This window comes from Podarcis liolepis (assembly GCF_965112155.1).
Source record: "Podarcis liolepis genome assembly, chromosome: 6".
Taxonomy (NCBI): Eukaryota; Metazoa; Chordata; class Lepidosauria; order Squamata; family Lacertidae; genus Podarcis; species Podarcis liolepis.
Window position 1 is genome coordinate 92599270 of NC_139559.1, and position 19433 is coordinate 92618702.

General features: G+C 45.4%; 2 protein-coding genes across 4 annotated transcripts in view; both read right to left on the minus strand.

Moving 5' to 3' along the window:
* Positions 1-19433, minus strand: part of LOC310708593 (podocin-like) — a 671219-nt gene that overhangs the window by 284684 nt on the left and 367102 nt on the right. The window lies entirely within an intron of this gene.
* Positions 6574-16437, minus strand: TOR1AIP2 (torsin 1A interacting protein 2). 3 transcript variants are annotated; one of them, XR_014527090.1, is made up of 5 exons: positions 15595-16429; positions 12915-13685; positions 11538-11630; positions 8208-10130; positions 6574-8145 (listed from the first exon to the last, which is right to left on the minus strand). XR_014527090.1 is itself a non-coding variant. In XM_083507154.1 (4 exons), exons 2-4 carry the CDS (start codon positions 13645-13647, stop codon positions 9340-9342), a joined length of 1611 nt encoding a protein of 536 aa, XP_083363280.1. In that variant the 5' UTR covers positions 13648-13685; positions 15595-16437; the 3' UTR covers positions 6574-9339. The 3 variants fall into 3 exon arrangements, 2 of the variants coding, with proteins under 2 accessions (XP_083363280.1, XP_083363279.1); XM_083507154.1 differs by having other exon boundaries at positions 6574-10130; positions 11544-11630; positions 15595-16437; XM_083507153.1 differs by having other exon boundaries at positions 6574-10130.

Here is a 19433-nt window from a genome sequence, read left to right on the forward strand (position 1 = left end):
AGGGGCACAAAGCCTTTGGAATTCCTAGCCACATTCCTAGGCTGGTGCACCCTCTTTATCAGCAGAAACGCAGCCGAAAGCTTGCATCACAGAAGAGCAGAAGAGCATAATTTACAGACTTTATTTAGCGTTTAACAGAACAAAAGAAAACACGTCCATTCTGTCAGCGTCTCTGAGCCGACTGAGAAAACGAAAGGAAAAACAGCAAGCATAAACATCCTGTGAATAGGACATGCGCAGACTCTGTTGCTTACAAAAGCCTGCTCCCTTTTAAGGTGGAACGGAAATATCCTAACAGTAACTGTTGCCATTTTCTAAAACTATCCAATCACTGAACGTCACTTTCGATCCTTCATTTGCATACAAACTATCCAATCACGGAACGTCACTTTAGATCCTTCATTTGCATAACTATCTACAGTATCCCCCTGCTGGCCCAGGGTGAGAACTTCAGTACATAACAGCAGTGGTCTGACGTGCGATGGAGGAGACTGGGCGGCGTGCATGAATTCAGGTGAGACAAGGGGAGGGACAAAGAGGCTCAAAGCTGGCCCACAAGGACGGCAGACCTGAGGGTTGTGGCTCTCTGTTCGCAAAGGAGGTGGTTGCCAGAGCCTCTCCTTGGTGGGCAATAGTGGTGGCATTCCCTCCCTCCCTCCCTCCTTCCCTCCCTCCCTCTCAGCTGGGGGGGGGGGCACACATGGGTTGTACTGGTCACAAAGAGAAGGAGCAGCCACCTCTTCACTAGCCCTGAAGGCGTCCTTGCAGAACTTATGATATCTGGTTTTGAGGATTGAAGATAATGTTGGTTTATAGAAGTTGGGTTTCTTGGGTGTTATCTTGAAGTAGATGCGTTGAATAATTTTCTTTTCTTTTTTAAAAAAGTTTTTATTATTAAAATACAGTGGTGCCTCGCAAGACGAAAAGAATCCGTTCCGCGAGTCTCTTCGTCTTGCGGTTTTTTCGTCTTGCGAAGCAAGCCCATTAGCGGCTTAGCGGATTAGCGCTATTAGCGGCTTAGCAGGCTTAGCGGATATTGTTTTGGATATATTGTAATACTCCAATAATTTGGCAAGCCACTCTGTTTTTGTCGGTATAATACCACTTATCTGGTATTATACTGAATAATTTTCTATAGATAGCTGACAGATGAAGAATCAGAAGTTCTCGTTCTCTTTCTTGTTGATTTCTTTTTCTTTCCCTCTTTCTCCCCTTTTTCTTCTCCTCCTCCTCCTCTCTATTTCTATGTGTTTTTATTTAGCTTTTTAGTTTTGATAAAAAGATATCTGATATTAATCTTTGTATTTCCCCCCAAAAAAATGTCAATTTATATTTTTTTAGAGACAGGCAGATGCCAACCAATGTATGTGAACTTTATTGTCTTTTGTAGGCTACCTTGGGAGGGTTTTGCCCTGAAAGGTGCTACTGCCACACAGTAAATAAATACAGACTTGCAAAACGTGTGGAGTTGCAATCCCACTCATAAATTACAGGGTGTGGGGTGGAAGCTCCACTGAAGGCAGTGGGATGTTGAGTAGACATGCGTGCTGTTGGAGGAGTTTGAGGGTTTAAAGGGGGGGGCAGGAATAGCATTATTTTTCTTTGTGTTAAAATAAAATATTTTCCTAATTAGCTATGGGAGCCTTTCAGAGCCGAACATGCTAGCATGCAAATGCCATAGCAATACAGTGGTACCTCGGGTTAAGTACTTAATTTGTTCCGGAGGTCCGTACTTAACCTGAAACTGTTCTTAACCTGAAGCACCACTTTAGCTAATGCGGCCTCCTGCTGCTGCCGCGCCGCAGGAGCACGATTTCTGTTCTCATCCTGAAGCAAAGTTCTTAACCTGGAGCACTATTTCTGGGTTAGCGGAGTCTGTAACCTGAAGCGTATGTAACCTGAAGCATATGTAACCCGAGGTACCACTGTAGACCAGAGTTTCTCTACTTCCTGATGCTCTCATTTGTTCATTCAGAAATGCGCAGTTTTGTTTTGCTCTCAAACAGAGGAACAGGGCGCCCTCTTGTGGGTAGGCCTGCACAGCCCATGTTGATGGATGGTGGCCTGACCTCCACAGGAATTTCCGTTGTGCTGCACAGCTCTGCCACCTGTGCCTCTTCGATCTGTTATATCTTTAACAGTGGAAGCTGCTTGGTACAGGTCCAAATCAAAGGACAAAAATAGGAATGGAGTCAAGTGGCTGGAGCAGTGAGCCTGCAAGGAAGCATGCAAACCCTGCTTTGCAGCAGAGTGCTTTTCAGCTCGCTTGATGGGTTGGAAGGGAGCTGATCTCTGCAGACGCTGTGTTTTGAACTCATTTTTAATTGGCATGTTCACTCATTTTAAAAGCATAGGAAAGCATACAACCGTGGAGGGGGAGAACTCCATTACAACGAGCAAGCTACATGCAGAGCGGTATTATGGTTACGTTACGAGAATGTAGGGACGCGGGTGGCGCTGTGGCCTAAACCACTGAGCCTTGGGCTTGCCGATTGGAAGGTCGGCGGTTCGAATCCCCACAAAAGGGTGAGCTCCCGTTGCTCGGTCTCAGCTCCTGCTAACCTAGCAGTTTGAAAGCATGTCAAAGTTCAAGTAGATAAATAGGTACCACTCCGGCAGGAAGTTAAATGTTGTTTCCGTGCGCTGCTCTGGTTTCTCCAAAAGCGGCTTAGTCATGCTGGCCACATGACCCGGAAAAAACTGTCTGTGGACAAACGCCGGCTCCCTCGGCCAGTAAAGCGAGATGAGTGCCGCAACCCCAGAGTCGTTTGCGACTGGACTTAACTGTCAGGAGTCCTTTACCTTTGCGAGAATGTAAAAGTTGTGTGTGTCAGCCTTTCGGAAAGTACTGGAAATCTGGCTGTTGCTGAGAGGGTGATCCAGGCTAAGAGGTTCCCTTTACTCTTTTGTAAGTGGGAACTGTCTGTGATGCTTGTAAAATAACAACCATTGAAGTAAGCCCCCCGTGAACTCAGTGGGAAGACTGCCGTTCTTAGACTGCAGTCTTAGCATTATTTGCTGTTTCCTCCCTAAGAGGCATGCTATTTGGCAAGGGCTTTCCTCCCCATTGCAGCACTGGAACTAGGAGGAGAGAACACACATTAATCAGGCTCTCCTACCCCTTTTCCCCTGAACCTGGGAGGCTAGCAGTACCTCAAACTTCCCAGGGACAAAAAGGCCTCTAATTTCAAGCAAGCTGAGCCTATACAGTCATACCTCGGGTTACAGACACTTCAGGTTGCGCGCTTTTGGGTTACGGATGTGCCGAAACCTGGAAGTACCGGGATGTGTTACTTCTGGGTTTTGGCGCTCACGCATGCACAGAAGCACTAAATCGCGCTTTGCGCATGTGCAGAAGCGGCAAATCGCAACCCGCACGTGCGCAGACCCGGGCTGCGGGTTGTGAACGCTGCAGGTTGCGAACGTGCCTCCCACACGGATCACGTTCGCAATCTGAGCGTCCACTGTAATAGGGCATCACTTTGATAAGAAAATGGGAAATTATTATTTTTAGACTTTTTGTTCATATTGTTGTATATTTATAAAACAGGACAGAAAGGTAAAAGTAAGTAAGGATGGATTAATGTCAACAGTCCATCGTTGTAATGTGTATGGGTTGCTCGTGCGTAAGTTGCCGCCTCTCCAGGCTTTGTTGCCTTGCTAAACCCTTCAGTCTGGACAGCCCTTCACTTCGTGGCTGCCTCAGTCGCTAGCCGGATCCGTCAGTGGGCATTTCTTAAATCTTTTCCAACATAAAAGTTGTTTGACACCCAGTCTCCTCCTACTCTCTCTGCGTGGAAGTCTTCTGCGCAGGGTGGGCGTGGGTAGCGGAGGACCCGTGCTCTCCCCGCTGGTGTCCGGTGAAGAGTCCTGGAGCCCTCTCGCCGATTCCCCCATCAGCCCCTCTATATCCCTGGTGTTGCGCTGATTTGCTTCCCCATCTGCGGAGCTGCCTCTCCCCCTGCTGGGCCCTTCTCCAGCATCATTTGAGAGCCTTCCCTCCGCCTCTAGCTCCGATGTCAGTTCCCTGACAATCGCCATTCATTTCCATTCCCAGCATTCTAATCTTAGGACAGGCAGGTCTATCAATCTTCTCCCTTCTCCACCAGCCTCCATGGAGACCTTGGGGTTCACAGGTGGATTTAGGGGAGTGCAACTGGTTCGGAGCCTCAGGGACACCACAACTACGATGTAGAATGGGAGGCGAGAGGCTGCTGGTGCTGAACTTTGGTGTTGCACAGGATGCCACTGAAATTTAAGACTCCAAGGTCACTGTATCTTTGTTAGGAACTCCTACATGTCAACAAGGCCAAGCAAAGTTGGTTGCAATTCCATTGTTGTCTCTCAAAACATATCCTTGGGGAAAGAGCACAAGTTTACAACTGGTTACAAAACGGCTTTCCTCTGGCTTTCTTTGGAGGCTTCAGTCCTCTGTTAAATGGCAAAATAGGAGGTGCCATCTGCTACACATCTCCTGTGCTCTGTCACTAATTGGCACATATCAATGTATACATACATGCTCACTCGCTGGATCATCACCTTGTTGTGATGAATGGGCTTGCATGTTCCTGTGACCCTTGTGAGCGAAGCCATCAGGAGTCTCTTACTCCCAGAAGGGTCACCCAAGGAGGTAAGGTCAAAGGGGAGGAGCTCGACAAAGAATGATCCAATAATTCCTCAACAGACTTTCTTCGGTATAAACTTTGTTGGACTGGTCATGTTGTGCGGATGCCCGATTATCGTCCTCCAAAGCAACTACTTTATTCCAAACTTAAAAATGGAAAGCATAATGCTGGTGGTCAACAAAAGAGGTTCAAAGACTCTCTCAAGGCAAATCTAAAAAAATGTAGTATAGACGCCGACAATTGGGAAACACTGTCCTGCGAGGGCTCCAATTGGAGAACAACCTTTACCAAAGGTGTCATGGGCTTTGAAGACGCTTGAACTCAGGACGAAAAGAAGACATGTGCTAAGAGGAAGGCACGCTTGGCAAACCCTCACAGTGATCAACTCCCACCCGGAATCCAATGTCCCCACTGTGGAAGGACTTGTGGATCCAGAATTGGCCTCCACAGTCACTTACAGACTATTAAGACCGTGTTTATGGAAGACAATCTTAATCGGCTATGAGTGATCGAAGAAGAAGATACCTACAGGCTGATGCACTCAACTCACAGATACACATGGTCCACTCATACCATATAGGCAGGCAGGTACACGTATGCTCAGAGGAAAGAGGTCAGAAAAGCACACACAGCAGAGGTTGTGAGTTCCTCTCCATTGTAATAATAATAATAATAATAATAATAATAATAATAATAATAATAATAATAATAATGTGTTCCTCTCTTCCTGGCCCAGCATTGTGGTCTTCTCTGCTGGGTGTGTCTGCTTTTATATCCCCCACCTCTGCTAAAAGTGTATTCCTGTCCATCCGTCCATCCGTCTCTCTGTGCGATTTCTATGTGTCCTGTATGTATGTACTTGAGAATAGTGTGGCTTGGCCACTACACCATTTGAAGAGGAGGCTAACCCCCAGCTTTCAGAGAACAGGCAGGCCAAAAGCAAAAGTACAGTGCAACACTACACATAGCGGAAGAGATAAGACTGTCTTGCGTTCCCACACTCTCCCAGACAGGCATGTGAATTACACCAATCACATCTGCAGCATCGGAGGCATGAAATACTAACAAAAAGGTGCCTGTCTTCACCAGAAAGCACCACACTTTTGACATTTTTTTGCATACCCTCGAGTACTACCAGAAAAAAAGCACCAGGCATGGAGGCATGCAGAAACTACCGTATCCTACAGAGGGGGGGAAATGTATATTTCTTGCCCATTTTGCCTCTGGCCCTGTCCATTTCTGAAGATATCCCTGTGTTAGCAGAGACTCAGTTCGTTTGGGGCAAAAATGAGTGGTCTACTTGATCGGACAGCGCCACCCTAGATGACGTCCCAGGATCCTCAATGTTCAGGTAATCTGTGGCAAACATGCAAGAGCTTCTCAGCGGAAAAGTTCAGATGGGAATAGTGGTTTCCTGAAGGAAGTTTGAACACCATGCGCTTGACACTGCAGACTTTTGAAAATAAAACTTTAAAAACTGCAGTGACTTTTTGCGCTGAGCAACAAGTGGAAAGAAGGGCAGAGAGGGTTGTCCCTCTATCTTTCACAGCTCTGGGGAAGAGGGACTTTCAGTAGGTGAGAACAGCTAAACATAAATGCCTTTTTCTGCACAATTTTTTAAGGATCAGGAAATCTGTCCTCTTTTGCTTCTGGCCAGCACAGGGCAGGATTGCAGAGCTTCCAGCCTGCAAAACCACATCCCCACCCCCAAAACCCCATGCCTGTTCATCAGCTGATGTCACTGTGTAGACTCAGCTGATCGGCAGGAGTGGAGCCTTGTTTCCTCCAACTTCTTGGATTATCCTCATACTGAGTAAGCCTAAATTTACAGGGGGAAAGCACTGAGAATGGTGTTGTCGGAGGGTAACATAATGCAAATGAAATGGGAACATAAACGGCTGCAAACACATTGTAAACTGTGGACAATACCCAAGTGTCACTAGTAATATGTGATAACTTCCACTTTGACTTTTATTTCACACAAAGATCAAAAATATTTTTAATGCACTTCATTCTTATCCTTTATTAGCTCATATTTATTTGACTAGATTTTCAGTGTTACTTAAAATGACAAATTAATTGCACTTCTTTATTTGCTGTCCAGTAGTGTTGCTAACCGATCAAAACGTAGCTGGTTTTGTGCCTTTAGCAGCAACTTGATTTGCAGAAATCAGAAGGCAAAGTTTTTTATAAGATGGATGTGCTCATTGCTACAGTTCAAACTCCTGTTAGGTTGGCAATGCTATTCTCAAGTGTGGCTCCTTCAGACTGCAATTCCATGTTCGACTTCAAATCAAAAATAATCTAAGTGAGTTGTTCTTGGCTTGGCAGCCAAGAACCTGAACTTGCCTTCGGAACAGAGAGACACAAAACTTGCCTTCTGATTGGAGACACAAAACAGCTGGATTCAAGCTATATGAACCTTTAAAGAAAGCAGCATGCACAGTCTTAATGATTTGTGATGCTTTTCCTTTCTACTGCAAGCGAGGAGACAATAGTCGGGTTGTATCCAACCAAGTTACACTCCCCGAAATTAATGAACTTAAGTTAGCCGTGTTCAGAAATTCCCATGGGTTACTCTGGGTATGCCTAATACCGCCCTTTGTTTCCCAGGAGACAAAGCCAGGTAACAGAAGGAAAGAAAGTTTTCTATCTTATGCATCCTTCCCTGGAAATAAGCTCCACTGAATATACTGGGATTTGCTTCTGAGTAGACATACGTAAGGTGGCACTGCAAGTGCAAATGGTGCAGATGTGAAACAATTAATGCAGCAGTTAATACAGGGATGGAATATGATTGAAATATGATTGAATGGTGGGTGCTGATGGAACTCAAGCTATGGAACCAGCTGGCACCTGCCATGTAACTCTAGCAGGTGGTATTCAATGAACTAGTTCCATCAGCACAAGGACTTTGGGCTGTTTGACAGAACTTCTCTTCCCTCTCCTCATGCACCCCCTGAATCTGTTCAGGGGTCCCCCACCCACCCTCCAGAGCAGATTTTGGGAGGGGGCAGGGCACACGCAGGGAGAGAATGGGAGAGTTCCACTGTGCAAACAGGAATTCTTGAGCTCGCGGAACAAGCGTATTGGATACTGGAGGAGGAGGGGGGGGGAGTTTGGATTTGATACCCCGCTTTATCACTACCTGAAGGAGTCTCAAAGCGGCTAACATTCTCCTTTCCCTTCCTCCCCCACAACAAACACTCTGTGAGGTGAGTGGGGCTGAGAGACTTCAGAGAAGTGTGACTGGCCCAAGGTCACCCAGCAGCTGCATGTGGAGGAGCGGAGATGCAAACCCGGTTCCCCAGATTACGAGACTACCGCTCTTAACCACTACACCACACTGGCTCTCAGGATTCTACCAAATCACCAGCAAATATCCATTAGGATTTAAAAAAAGGAGACACTTCTTTTGGCATGAAGTTTGTTCTCTGTTACTTTGGAACAGACAGATTTGCCTTCCTGAGAGATTCTCCTATACAAAGACATAGTCCTTTAAAAAAATTTTTTTTTAATTCTTCTGATAATTTCCCTCTCCCGCTCGTGACTCCACTTACCTTTTCTGCTTCCTACATTTACCTCCTCCATCCAGACTAGCTTTGTCTCTAAAGAATGTATTATTCAATGGAAATGCTATGCAGTTTCACATGGGGGAATGACAACTGCATTTATCTGCCTCCTGTGGTTTCCGCGTAACACACCTGCCTTGCAATACTGTCTGGGGACTTGATCACCGCTAGATTATCAACAGTTAAATTGAAAAAACAACAACATTTCCCTCCCTAGCTACCCATGCTCTCCGGTTCTTACAAACATGACTTGCTTTTCCACTCATCTCACTACCTAAGAAAGAAATTTGTGCAACTGGCTAAGACACACCCAAGTGTAAGGTTGCATCATTCTTCAGGAGTTTCCCGATTTATTGCATTCAACTGTGTGAACCCCCGTACCCTGAGTTTAACCTGGACTGGTCTCCCCCCTATCAGTACAACAGACGTGAACCATATTGAGGCCGGCTCAAGCAGCAGAGTTTGCTTCTTCTATGTATTTAGAGTATTCTTTCTATGCTTTTGATTCAGTGCCAGCACCAAAGAAGACACACAGAATGATCCTGTGCCAATATATATTGCAGGGAAAGACAGCCTTCCCTGATCACAGATGTAGGATTTATTGCTTTTTCTTTGCTTGTGAAGAGTTAATAGAAGCTGCTAACCAGGGCCTTCCAGATTTCAGGTACACATTACAGGGCGTATTCCCCGCCCCCCCTGCACATGAGGATTTAATTTATATAACGGAAAGCTTAGGCACACTGCTATATCAAAACTAACTTTTAAGAAGGGCAGAGTTTGCTAAGGGCAATTTCCTGGGTCTCTGAATTCATTTTGTTTTCCTCCAGTGGCAAAAAGCATTCTGGATGTGCAACGTGCAAGAGATAAATACCACCCACCTCTCCATTAGTATTTTTTAAAAATTGTCCTTTGATTGCATCACAAATGCTGAAACGGCTACAGAAGTAGCACAGTTAATATACTTCTCTTTTTGTCAATCAATTCCAACATCAAAATGCATTATTGATATAAAATCAGCCAGCTCCTCATTAATGCTTCTAGACCCTTGCTTGGCTCACACTGTCATGTAGGGGGAAAACAAGTTTCCTTGATTGGTGCAAATCCTTCAGAGCTTTTTGGCTTTCCTCTGAAACCCGCCTTGTTCAGCCCTGGGCTCTGGCTTGCAAAGGGCAACCAGCATCGTCTATGGCTTGTACTGGGTAGACTGGGAGGACCAAGTGAGATATGCGGCTCCACAACCCACTCAGTTTGTCCGTGTCCATGTGGTTGTAGGATGTGGGCATGTCTGAGTTCGTGAACTTGGCCCAGAGGAAGTCCCGCACGTTTTCCTCCACAGTCTGCAGGCCAACATTAGGCTCCAGGTTCTCATCCTCCAGCAAGACTGTCAAAATCAGCGCCACGTCTCTGAAAGCTGCGCTCTCGTGGTCGCAGTACTTGTAAAAGATCAAGGTGGAAGCCGCAGGCAGAGACTCAAACTGATGCACCACGGCCGCCCTCCCCCCTCTGTGGAAGCCAGAGGTGAGCTCCTCGTCGACAGCCAGCTTGGCCCTATCGCTGCTGAGAGTGGATTTCGAGGCTCCATCCACCTGGACCGTGCTGCCGCCGAGGGATGAGGAGTAGATATCTGCAATCTGAGAGCTGAGGCACTTCAAGGTTGCTTTGCCTTCCTGAGCAGAGGCAAGGAGTAAGATAGCTGGCTCCGTGTGGCGGGAAGCATTGAGGTGTTTCTGTAGGACTTTCCGGACCCGGGCCCACAGGTAAGGTCTCTGACCCGGGAAGCTCTCCTTCAGAGGTTCAAATCTTGACAGAAAGGCCTCCACAACTGGGTTTTTGGGCACATTCAGGGGGTGAGAAGTTAAGTAGCCAGAGACACCTATGCAAACAGCAGCCAAAAGCACCACAGCTCCCAGAACAAGCCCATGGGACGCAAAACCTGAAGACCGTGAAAGACAGAAAAACGTGATTCAGAAAGGAGCCCGATATACCACAAAATGCCTTATCATCACTGATATTTGTAAGCCACTCAAGGAAGTCTCTCTCCCCTCTCCCCACCCCCCGGATGAGCAGGATAAAAAATGCTATCAATCAAATTGTTGTCTGTTGCACTGTGAAAATCAATAAAAAGCTTTATTTTAAAATCAATAAAAGTCAATCAATTCACATGGCAATAGACTCAGGGTAACACACGGCGGACGGCATAGACTAGCTTCACCTTGTACTGAAAATATTTCATACTCCAAAGGCGGCTGCCACCTTCTGACACACCAGGCTCCGTTGGCAGCAAAGTAGCCGTCAAACGTCAGCTCTGCCCCGTGGCCAGCTTCCCAGGGGCAACATGCAAGTGGTGGGGAGGGCCAGAGAGAAAACTGGGGAGCAGAGTCAGCAATAAAATGAGCAGGGCAATGTCTGTGGCTCTTTTTCAGCAGGGGGCCGATCAACTGACCCTCAGACCTTGTGGGGGGCCGGACTATTGGGGGGGGGTGAACGAATTCCTATGCCCCACAAATAACCCAGAGATGCATTTTAAATAAAATGACACATTCTACTCATGTAAGAACACACTGATTCCCAGACCATCCACAGGCTGGATTTAGAAGGCGTTTGGGCCGGCTCCGGCCCCCGGGCCTTAGTTTGCCTACCCATGTTCTAGCCGCATGAAAGCTCACCTGACCTCTGATTGGTCATGTTGCTGCTGCTTACCAGGAGGTAGAGGGAAGGAGAGAGGAGAGGTCTTGGTGAGGTGGGAATGTTGCAAGCGAAACAGCCAAGCCAATCCAGGGTTTCTGCGGCCGAGTTTGCACTTTGCCAGCCTCACCTCCATCCTCCTCTCTCTCCCTCCTGGTAAGTAGCAACGCAACTGACCAAAGGTCAGGTGAACATGGCAGACCCACCTTGCCATCCACTGCTGTCGCCTGGGCAGAAGCATTGGGGAGGGTATAGGGCAGGGAATAATAATAATAATAATATTTGACCCCCACCCATCTGGCTGGTTTCCCCAGCCATTCTGGGTGGCTTCCAACAAAGGATTAAAAATACATTAAAACATCAGTCACTACAAACTTCCCTAAACGCGTGGCCTGGGGTCCCAAGGGCCAGAGAGAGAGAAGGGATGGGTTTGGAAGATCTCATTCGGCCACTGGGACAGAGATGTACCACCCCTTTCTTGCACAATAAACCTTGGCTGAAAAAGAATAGACAGTTTCGGATACTAAGAACTGGAGTAACATTCCCAATACAAGCCCTTTTAATTCAATTCAATTTAATTTCCTTTTTTGTCATTTCTTAATTAGAATTCATTTGATCAGCTTTGTTGCTATGCAGAGGACAAAGGTTCTCTCACCATTACCCGGCTGCTCCATCGGTCGTTCTCTTGCGCTCTGCTTGCTTGCCTCTTCTGCGCAGGGCTCAGTCTCTGCTTTGCGTCCCATGTGCCCTGAGAAGAACATCAGCGTTATCAGAAATAGCAGCAAGGAAGACGTCCAGCCGGCCCAAAAGCAAGACCAGAAGAAAAAGAAATCATGTAGTGTACCGGCTAAAATGTGAGGGCGCTTGCCCTGAAAGCTCCCTTCTTATAAATGTGGTGGTGAGTCAGCTCAAATTCTTGCTCTCTGGTATTTTGGAAAATGAGATTTATGTAAGGCGTAAGTTTCGTTTCCAATGTGGCAATGCTTTTAACTACACTCTCGTAGCACACCTTTCCGCCCCCCCTTTCCATCTTGCACTTAAATGTCCAAATGTCTTGCACATTATAGTCCAAATGCTATTCATCAGGAAATAAGGATTTGTTTTAAGTTTTTCATGTGTGCTAAAATTCAGTCTAAGTTTTTTTATATAAAAAAATCATTTAACCACATCAGTTAACAGACATGGATACATATGCCATAGTGTTATTGTTTCAGTTAAATAAATTGTTTAAATTCATAGAATCATAGAATCATAGAGTTGGAAGAGACCACAAGGGCCATCGAGTCCAACCCCCTGCCAAGCTTGAAATTGTTATTATGGAAATAATTATTTTTCTCCTTACAATAAATTACAGCAGAAAAGTTGTCCTAATATAAAGTTAACTTATTAAACCTCACAATAATTTCATAATTATCTGTCAATGTATTTCTAATAGTATAAACAAATCAGTAATTTTTGATATAACTTTAAAAACTACTCTGAAAATTTACTATTCCAAAAATTAAACCTTCATCTGGTTGTAAATATTAAGATTATACCAGCAAAATAAAAATAATAATACAAAAAATAATAACGATTTAAATCAAGTCTTACTAATTATTTAAATCGTGATTTAAATTGATTTAAATTTAAATCCACCCTGGCCTGAAGTTTACTAAAGGGAACAAGATTACCAAAAGTCATGTCAGGAGTGGTATGTACGGTATTTCCTTGTAGTCTATTCCTCTGACCTCCAATTCTAACAGCTAACTGCCTGTTTAAATTATATGAGCTTTATCCTCTTCCACTTTAATAACAAACAAACAAACAAACAAACAACACACCAATCATCACACATTCCATGCTGGAGCAACTTTTAAAAAATAATCATGCAATAAGAATCAATTTTATACTTTTATGTACTTTATTCCAGGTGCTTAATTTAAACCCGCTGGTCCTGATCTGTTTCTTTAGTGCAGAATTTTAGACTGGTCTCTTTCATATGTGTATGAATTCAAGGTTAGTTACCATGGAATAGTTACGACAGTCTTACCTTCACTCAAAGATCTTTCCAATCCAGGGCCTTCAGGCTTTTGAACAAAGGTTTCAATTTCCTTGTCCAACAGATTCTCTTTTGCATCATGAGGGTCCTCCAAGGAGTGCTCCCTTTGCTGGCACTGTGAACTCACTTCTTCCTGAAGGATGGTTTCGGGTGAACTGTTCTTCTCTTCAGTTGGAGAATCTTGTAGGCCAACTTGGCTTGAACATTCAGCCCTTTCATCTGAGGAACCTACCGCATCTTCGGGTGCAAAACTGTCTGATAAACTATCTGTGCCTGAGGAAGGCAATATATCACATCCTGGAGGACCAACTGTCTCTATTTTCAGGAGATTTCCATCAGAATCTAAGTCCTCTGTTCTTCCCTCAGGTTGTTCCAAGGAGTGAAGGCTCTGCTGGTCCTCTGAGCTCATTTTTTGTTCTGGAGTAGTGTTGAGCAAATTGTATTCCTCTTCTGTGAAAGAATATTGCTGGGTAACTTGGGCTACACACCCAGTCCTTTCACCTAATGGGTTTACCACATCTTTATCTTCAGAACTGCCAGATATGCTAAATGAACCTGGGGAAAGCCTTGTGTCGCATCCCAAAGGGCCACTGGGCTCCATTTTCAGCAGAACTCTGTCAGACTCCAAGGGCTTTTCCAACAAGGAATCCTCTATGGTTTCTTCCGTTTCATTTTGTAGAGTATTGGGTGAGATATCGTCCGTATTTGGGGGCTGAAGAGTCATCTTCCAGTGTGTTATCAGCTTCTCTTTTCCAGGGAAGCCTGTATGGGCCACAGAGAAAAATAACTGGCTGTTGTGCAATTATCAGGTGATTTTGAGTTACAACTTACTTAAAACCTCACAGTGTTGTTGTGAGGACAAAACAGGGCAGAAGAGAACCATATACACCACCTTGAGCTCCCTAAAGGAAAGGTGGGACATAAATGTGATAGATAATAAAAAAATAAAATAAAATCAGAGTCCCTATGTATTCAAGAAGCTTTTACAGTTCCATGCAGAGGAGGTATCACACTGCACATCCAGTAGATTGCTACAAACCACAGCTTCAAACAGATTAATATTTATTGTTGTTTTATTTCTATTGTTTTGTTATTCTTTGTATGGTATGTTGGGCAGCCTTTGGCTGAAAGGTGGGCTGAAAATATCTTAAATAAACCCAACAAAATAGTAGCCAGTGGCAAAACCAGCCCTATTGTTCACAATTTTATCCTGTCCTTTCCTCAAGGAGCTTTATTCCGTTTCACTTTCTGACTTCCCAGGATTACTCATTTCCCAGAAATGAGGTTACAGGGAACCAGGCAGAGGGCCTTCTTGGTAGCGGCACCCGCCCTGCGGAACGCCCTTCCATCAGATGTCAAGGAAATAAGCATAGTTTCGCCCCTGCCCTGGGTACCCTGTTGCCTGAGGTGATCGCCTCATCTGACCTTATGGATGGGCCAGCCCTGTCTACAGTGTATGTAGATGGAAGGAAGTTTCCCTTGGTAAAGAGTTCCTGTATTTTCCCAACAAAGTGCGCTTCATAGCGAGGCATTCCTGATCGAACCAGGGTTTAGATTTGTTGGAGTATAATGGTTGTCACGGGACGCGGGTGGCGCTGTGGGTTAAACCACAGAGCCTAGGACTTGCCAATCAGAAGGTCAGTGGTTCGAATCCCAGCGACGGGGTGAGCTCCCGTTGCTCGGTCCCTGCTCCTGCCAACCTAGCAGTTCGAAAGCACATCAAAGTGCAAGTAGATAAGTAGGTACTGCTCCAGCAGGAAGGTAAACGGCATTTCCGTGCGCTGCTCTGGTTCGCCAGAATTGGCTTAGCCATGCTGGCCACATGACTCGGAAGCTGTACGCTGGCTCCCTCGGCCAACAGAGCGAGATGAGCACTGCAACCCCAGAGTCGGCCACGACTGGACCTAATGGTCAGGGGTCCCTTTACCTTTAATAGTTGTCGCATTGCTTTTTGGGGGGGTCAAACAGGGTTGAAGAAGTGAAATCAAATCCTGGAACAAGTTTATTCTAGTTTCAGGGCATGAGGAATTTAAGAGGTTGTCTCTCCTAATGAGGAATGTGAGTAACCTCCCAGATAATGAGAAATATTGTTATATAAGGCAAAGGAACATGAATTTTCCTTAAAGCGGGGAAACCAGCTTTCCCAGTTTCAACCCACGACTATTTCCTATATCTTACGGTGGTCTTGAAAATATTGATTACTCTCCAGTCCATCTGAACACATTTCTAGCCAAGGCCAGGGGGGGAGGAACGGGGGCCGCCCAAATGCTGGACTCCAGCTCCCATCAGCTCCTACCAGCTTGGTCAGACATGATGGAAACTATAGTCCGATAACATTGGAGGGGGGTCACAAGTTGCTCACCCGTTTAGGGCACTCACATAACACCCAGACCTGGGTGCTCACGCTGAGAGCCAACGTTGGCAGGCCTTTCTGCTCGCTCTGCCAGTCCGTGGAGAGGGTCCCCACCCGTTCCTTGCTTGCTTCGCGTTTTGTTATTTTCAGACTTGTTTGGCTAACCAAGCGCTGCAGAGGAACTCCAAGAGCCGCAACTCCAAGAGCCGATCACGGCCATGCATCTGGGAGAGGCAGGGGGTGGTGAAGAAAAGCGGGGCGCTCGCCTCGCGCGCCCCTTTCTCCCAGAACCCAGCGGAAGGCGCGACCGAAACCCACCTTTCACGCGCTTTCCAAGCGTTGGCTAATTCTTCTCTCTTTTGCGCTCCTCCTCCTCCTCCACTCTCTGACCAGGAAGTAAAGATGAAAACAGACTCTTTCCCTGTAGAAAGTGACTTCAGGCAGGCCTTCCCTTTGTGTGTGTGTGTGTGTGTTGCTTGCAAGAAGGGGTTTTGTTTTGTTTTTGCGCAGAGAGATTACGACCCCCAAAGCCTCCCCAAACTTCCTAGCAATTCCTACTGGAAGCCCCGCAGCGCAGCGCACTCACACGCCCAGGACTTTCCATTTCTACCAACGTCAACACCATTCATCCCAAATGGCACTAGGTCCCCCCCACCCGAGGGATGCTGGGACATGTAGTTTTCTCAACCCTCCGCGTCCTATTTAGGAGAAAAAGAAACCAAGTTGACGTTTCGCGGTCGAGGAAGGAGCTGCAAGAGGACCCGGGCAATGTTCCTTCCAGCTTGGAAAAGTCCCTTTTGTTTGCGCGCTCCGACTCCTGCTGTGCTTTTGTGCTTTATCTCTTGAGAAAGAAGGAAGAGGAGGCCATAAAACCCTGGCCGCTTTGGTTGGAAGGGCAAAGTACTCCTTTTTAACAAGAATAGAAGAAACGAGGCTCCCTCTCTCCTGTTAAAAACTCGCGCGGTGCGTGACGCAGCAAGTCTGGAAAACAACCCGAGCATAATAAACGGGGAGGGGAGAAACTGAATAAATTTGTGAGGGCCCCCCCCCCCCGCGATGGCAGGCAGTGTTTGATGGGGATGGCAAAAGAGCACGGCTGTCTTTTACTTTTACTTTTTGTTATTACGTTGTTTACTGCTCCGAGGTTGCCAAAAAAAGGCCTATAAAAATTTGAAATAAACAAAGGACGCAATGCAATTCTAATTAAGCACCCAGTGGTTTCAATGGGAATTGTCTGGACACGGGCATAATCGTTCCAGTGAAACCTATGAACCTTTAATGAATGCATGGACAGTTCTGTGAGTGCTTACATATTATCTATACATGTACTTGTCTAAAAGAAAGCCATGAATCAGATAAACTTCACCAATACACTAATGGGTATGATCTTGTAGTGACTGACCAGGAAAGCGATCTTGGGACTGTGTTAATTAAAGCATCACCCAAGTGTGTGGCAGTTGCGAAAAAGGCATATTCCCTGCCACAGATCATTAGGCAAGGAATTAAAAACAGCCAACACAGTGGTACCTTGGTTTACAACCATAATCCATTCCAGAGGTCCGTTTGTAAACCAAAACAGGTTGTAACCCAAGGTGCGCTTTCACCAATGGGGCCTCCAAAAATTTTTTGTTGGTAATCCCCCAAAAATGGGTTGTCATCCAAAAAAAGGTTGCAAACCGGGACACACACTTCTGGGTTTTACGTGTTTGTAATCCAAAATGTATGCAAACCAAGACGTATGCAAACCAAGGTACCACTGTATAGTGATGCGTTTGTACAATCTATAATGCAACTGTGCTTGGCTTGAAATACAATGTTTCCATTGCTTCTTAAAAAGGATATTGTGGTTGTGGAAAAGGGTATCCAAAATGGTTGAGGGTGCTGGAACAATTCCCTTATCAGATGGTTACAATGTTTTTGGCTTTTTTGCTGGGGGGAAGCAAGTAAGGGTTTGCCACTGGAGGAAAGGGGCTGCTGGGCTAGAGAGACCTTTGGTTCTGATCCAGCAGGGATATTATTGTTATACGCCACCCCCAATCTCCATGGCAGTGCAAGACTCCAGGAGCTTTACCCAGGAAAATGGGAGACAGCAGGGACTGTGGTGTCTTTATGATGTATGGTTTACTGACACATATATACAACTGAGCTTGCCATGGAAGGGTTCAGAGCATCAGCATTGCAAAAGGGTCCTGCTTCCCCATAGGCACAGCAGCATCCTTGCTCTGTTGCCCTGCTTTCCAAGTCAAATCCCACCCTCCCCTCCCCACTATTCTAAACTCAAACCTCACCTAAAACACTGGCATTGTCTTTTTCAACTAAACTTCCACTTGAGGGAGGGAGGAAATCCACTCATTTGCAAATAAGATTTGTCCTTTCATCCTTTGTCTTGCTAACACCTCATTACCCCAGGCTCACACCTCACTGCAAGCAGGAGGCTAGTCTTGACTTAATTGGCTTTTGACACTTGCTTAATTAAAGGATTAGCAAAGTCTGGCACAAATACACACATGGAGCACCTCACACTGGAGACTAGCCTGTCTCAATAAGCTTCTAACACCCCAAGACTAAATTCTAACACTAACTTGATTGGGAATTTAGATGTCTTGCTCCCAGAGATTCCTAACATTATGTAATAATAATAATAATAATAATAATAATAATAATAATAATAATAATAATAATAATTATTTATACGCTGGGTTTCCCTAGCCACTTTGGGTGGCTCCCAACGGAATATTAAAAACACGATAAAACATCAAACATTTAAAACTTCCCTAAACTGGGCTGCCTTCAGATCTCTTATAAAAGTCAAATAGTTGCTTATTTCTTTTGACATATGATGGGAGGGCATTCCACAGGGCGGGTGCCACTACCGATAAGGCCCTCTGCCTGGTTCTTAACAGCAACTTATCACCTCTCCTTCTGTCTGAAAGTTATCTTATGGACTTAGGACTTCTTGCTCAGCTGTGCTCCCTAGATTTAAACAGGAAAAATGATATCAGGATTGCACTTTCAGCAGTTTTGATACTTTTGAGTGCTTTGTCTTTAAAAACACTATGGTTTTATGCACTATTACAACCTGCTGACAATGAACTCATGACAACATACTGGGTGTTCCTCCCAATTTCACCTTAGCAATAGTCCCCTCTGATAGGCTAATGTTAGTAGGTGTTACAAGGCCACCTAGTAATAAGCTTTTTTTTGCTAAGTGGGGACTTGAGATCGGGTTTCTCCATTCCAAGTCCAGCACGACAGCCACTATACCTCACTGGCAGCTAACATGTAAGTAATTTACCGTATTTTTTGCACCATAACACTCACTTTTTTCCTCCTAGAAAGTAAGGGGAAATGTCTGTGCGTGTTATGGAGGAAATGCCTACGGGTGGCATGCCTACGGATTTCCCTCCTCTAAAAACTATGTGCGTGTTATAGTCGGGTGCGTGTTATAGAGCGAAAAATACGGTACTTGCTTTCAAATTTTATTAAACATTTTAACATTTTTATTAAACATTTTAACTTGGCACGCTGCTTTGTGGGCTTTTGACCCCCAAAAATAACACATCAACAGAGTTTACAGTGTTTGTTTGTCTGTACAACCTGGGCTCCTTTGGGATGAGGGCCTGGATGTAACTTTGGACAAGAAGAATAAACAGGGCTTTTTTTTTCAGCCGAATTTGCCTGAACTCAGTTCCGTCACCTCTCAGGTGGGCACTGTGACGGAAAAGTTTGCTTTTGCTGGGCAGGTTGTATCTTTTTCTTTTGCACGGTTAACGAATGGCAGCCTCTGATTGGCGGGGGTTCCAGGAGAGGGGTTTGAAAAGGAGAGGATTTGGAGAGACAGTTCTTTAGGTTGGGAGTCAGGATGGGAGAGGAGAGACAGTTGGTTCTGGGTAGAAACATCCTCTCTGAGGAATACCGTATTTTTCGCTCTATAACACGCACCCGACCATAACACGCAAATAGTTTTTAGAGGAAAATCTGTAGGCATGCCACCCGTAGGCATTCCCTCCATAACACGCACAGACATTTCCCCTTACTTTTTAGGAGGAAAAAAGTGAGTGTTATGGTACAAAAAATACGGTATATCACAAGCTAGAGAAAGGAGTCTCTGAGCTTAGTGTGAAGGACAGTGTGTGGTGTCCTGTAAGAGTAAACAG

Bases quoted from the DNA above. Each gene is read 5' to 3' on its own strand.
- TOR1AIP2 (XM_083507153.1), bottom strand. From the start codon at position 13,647: ATGACTCTTCAGCCCCCAAATACGGACGATATCTCACCCAATACTCTA. The intron at 11,631-12,914 runs GTAAGACTGTCG...TGTTCTTCTCAG, and splicing joins GGAAAGATCTTTGAGTGAAG to GGCACATGGGACGCAAAGCA. The intron at 10,131-11,537 runs GTGAGAGAACCT...CACGGTCTTCAG, and splicing joins GATGGAGCAGCCGGGTAATG to GTTTTGCGTCCCATGGGCTT.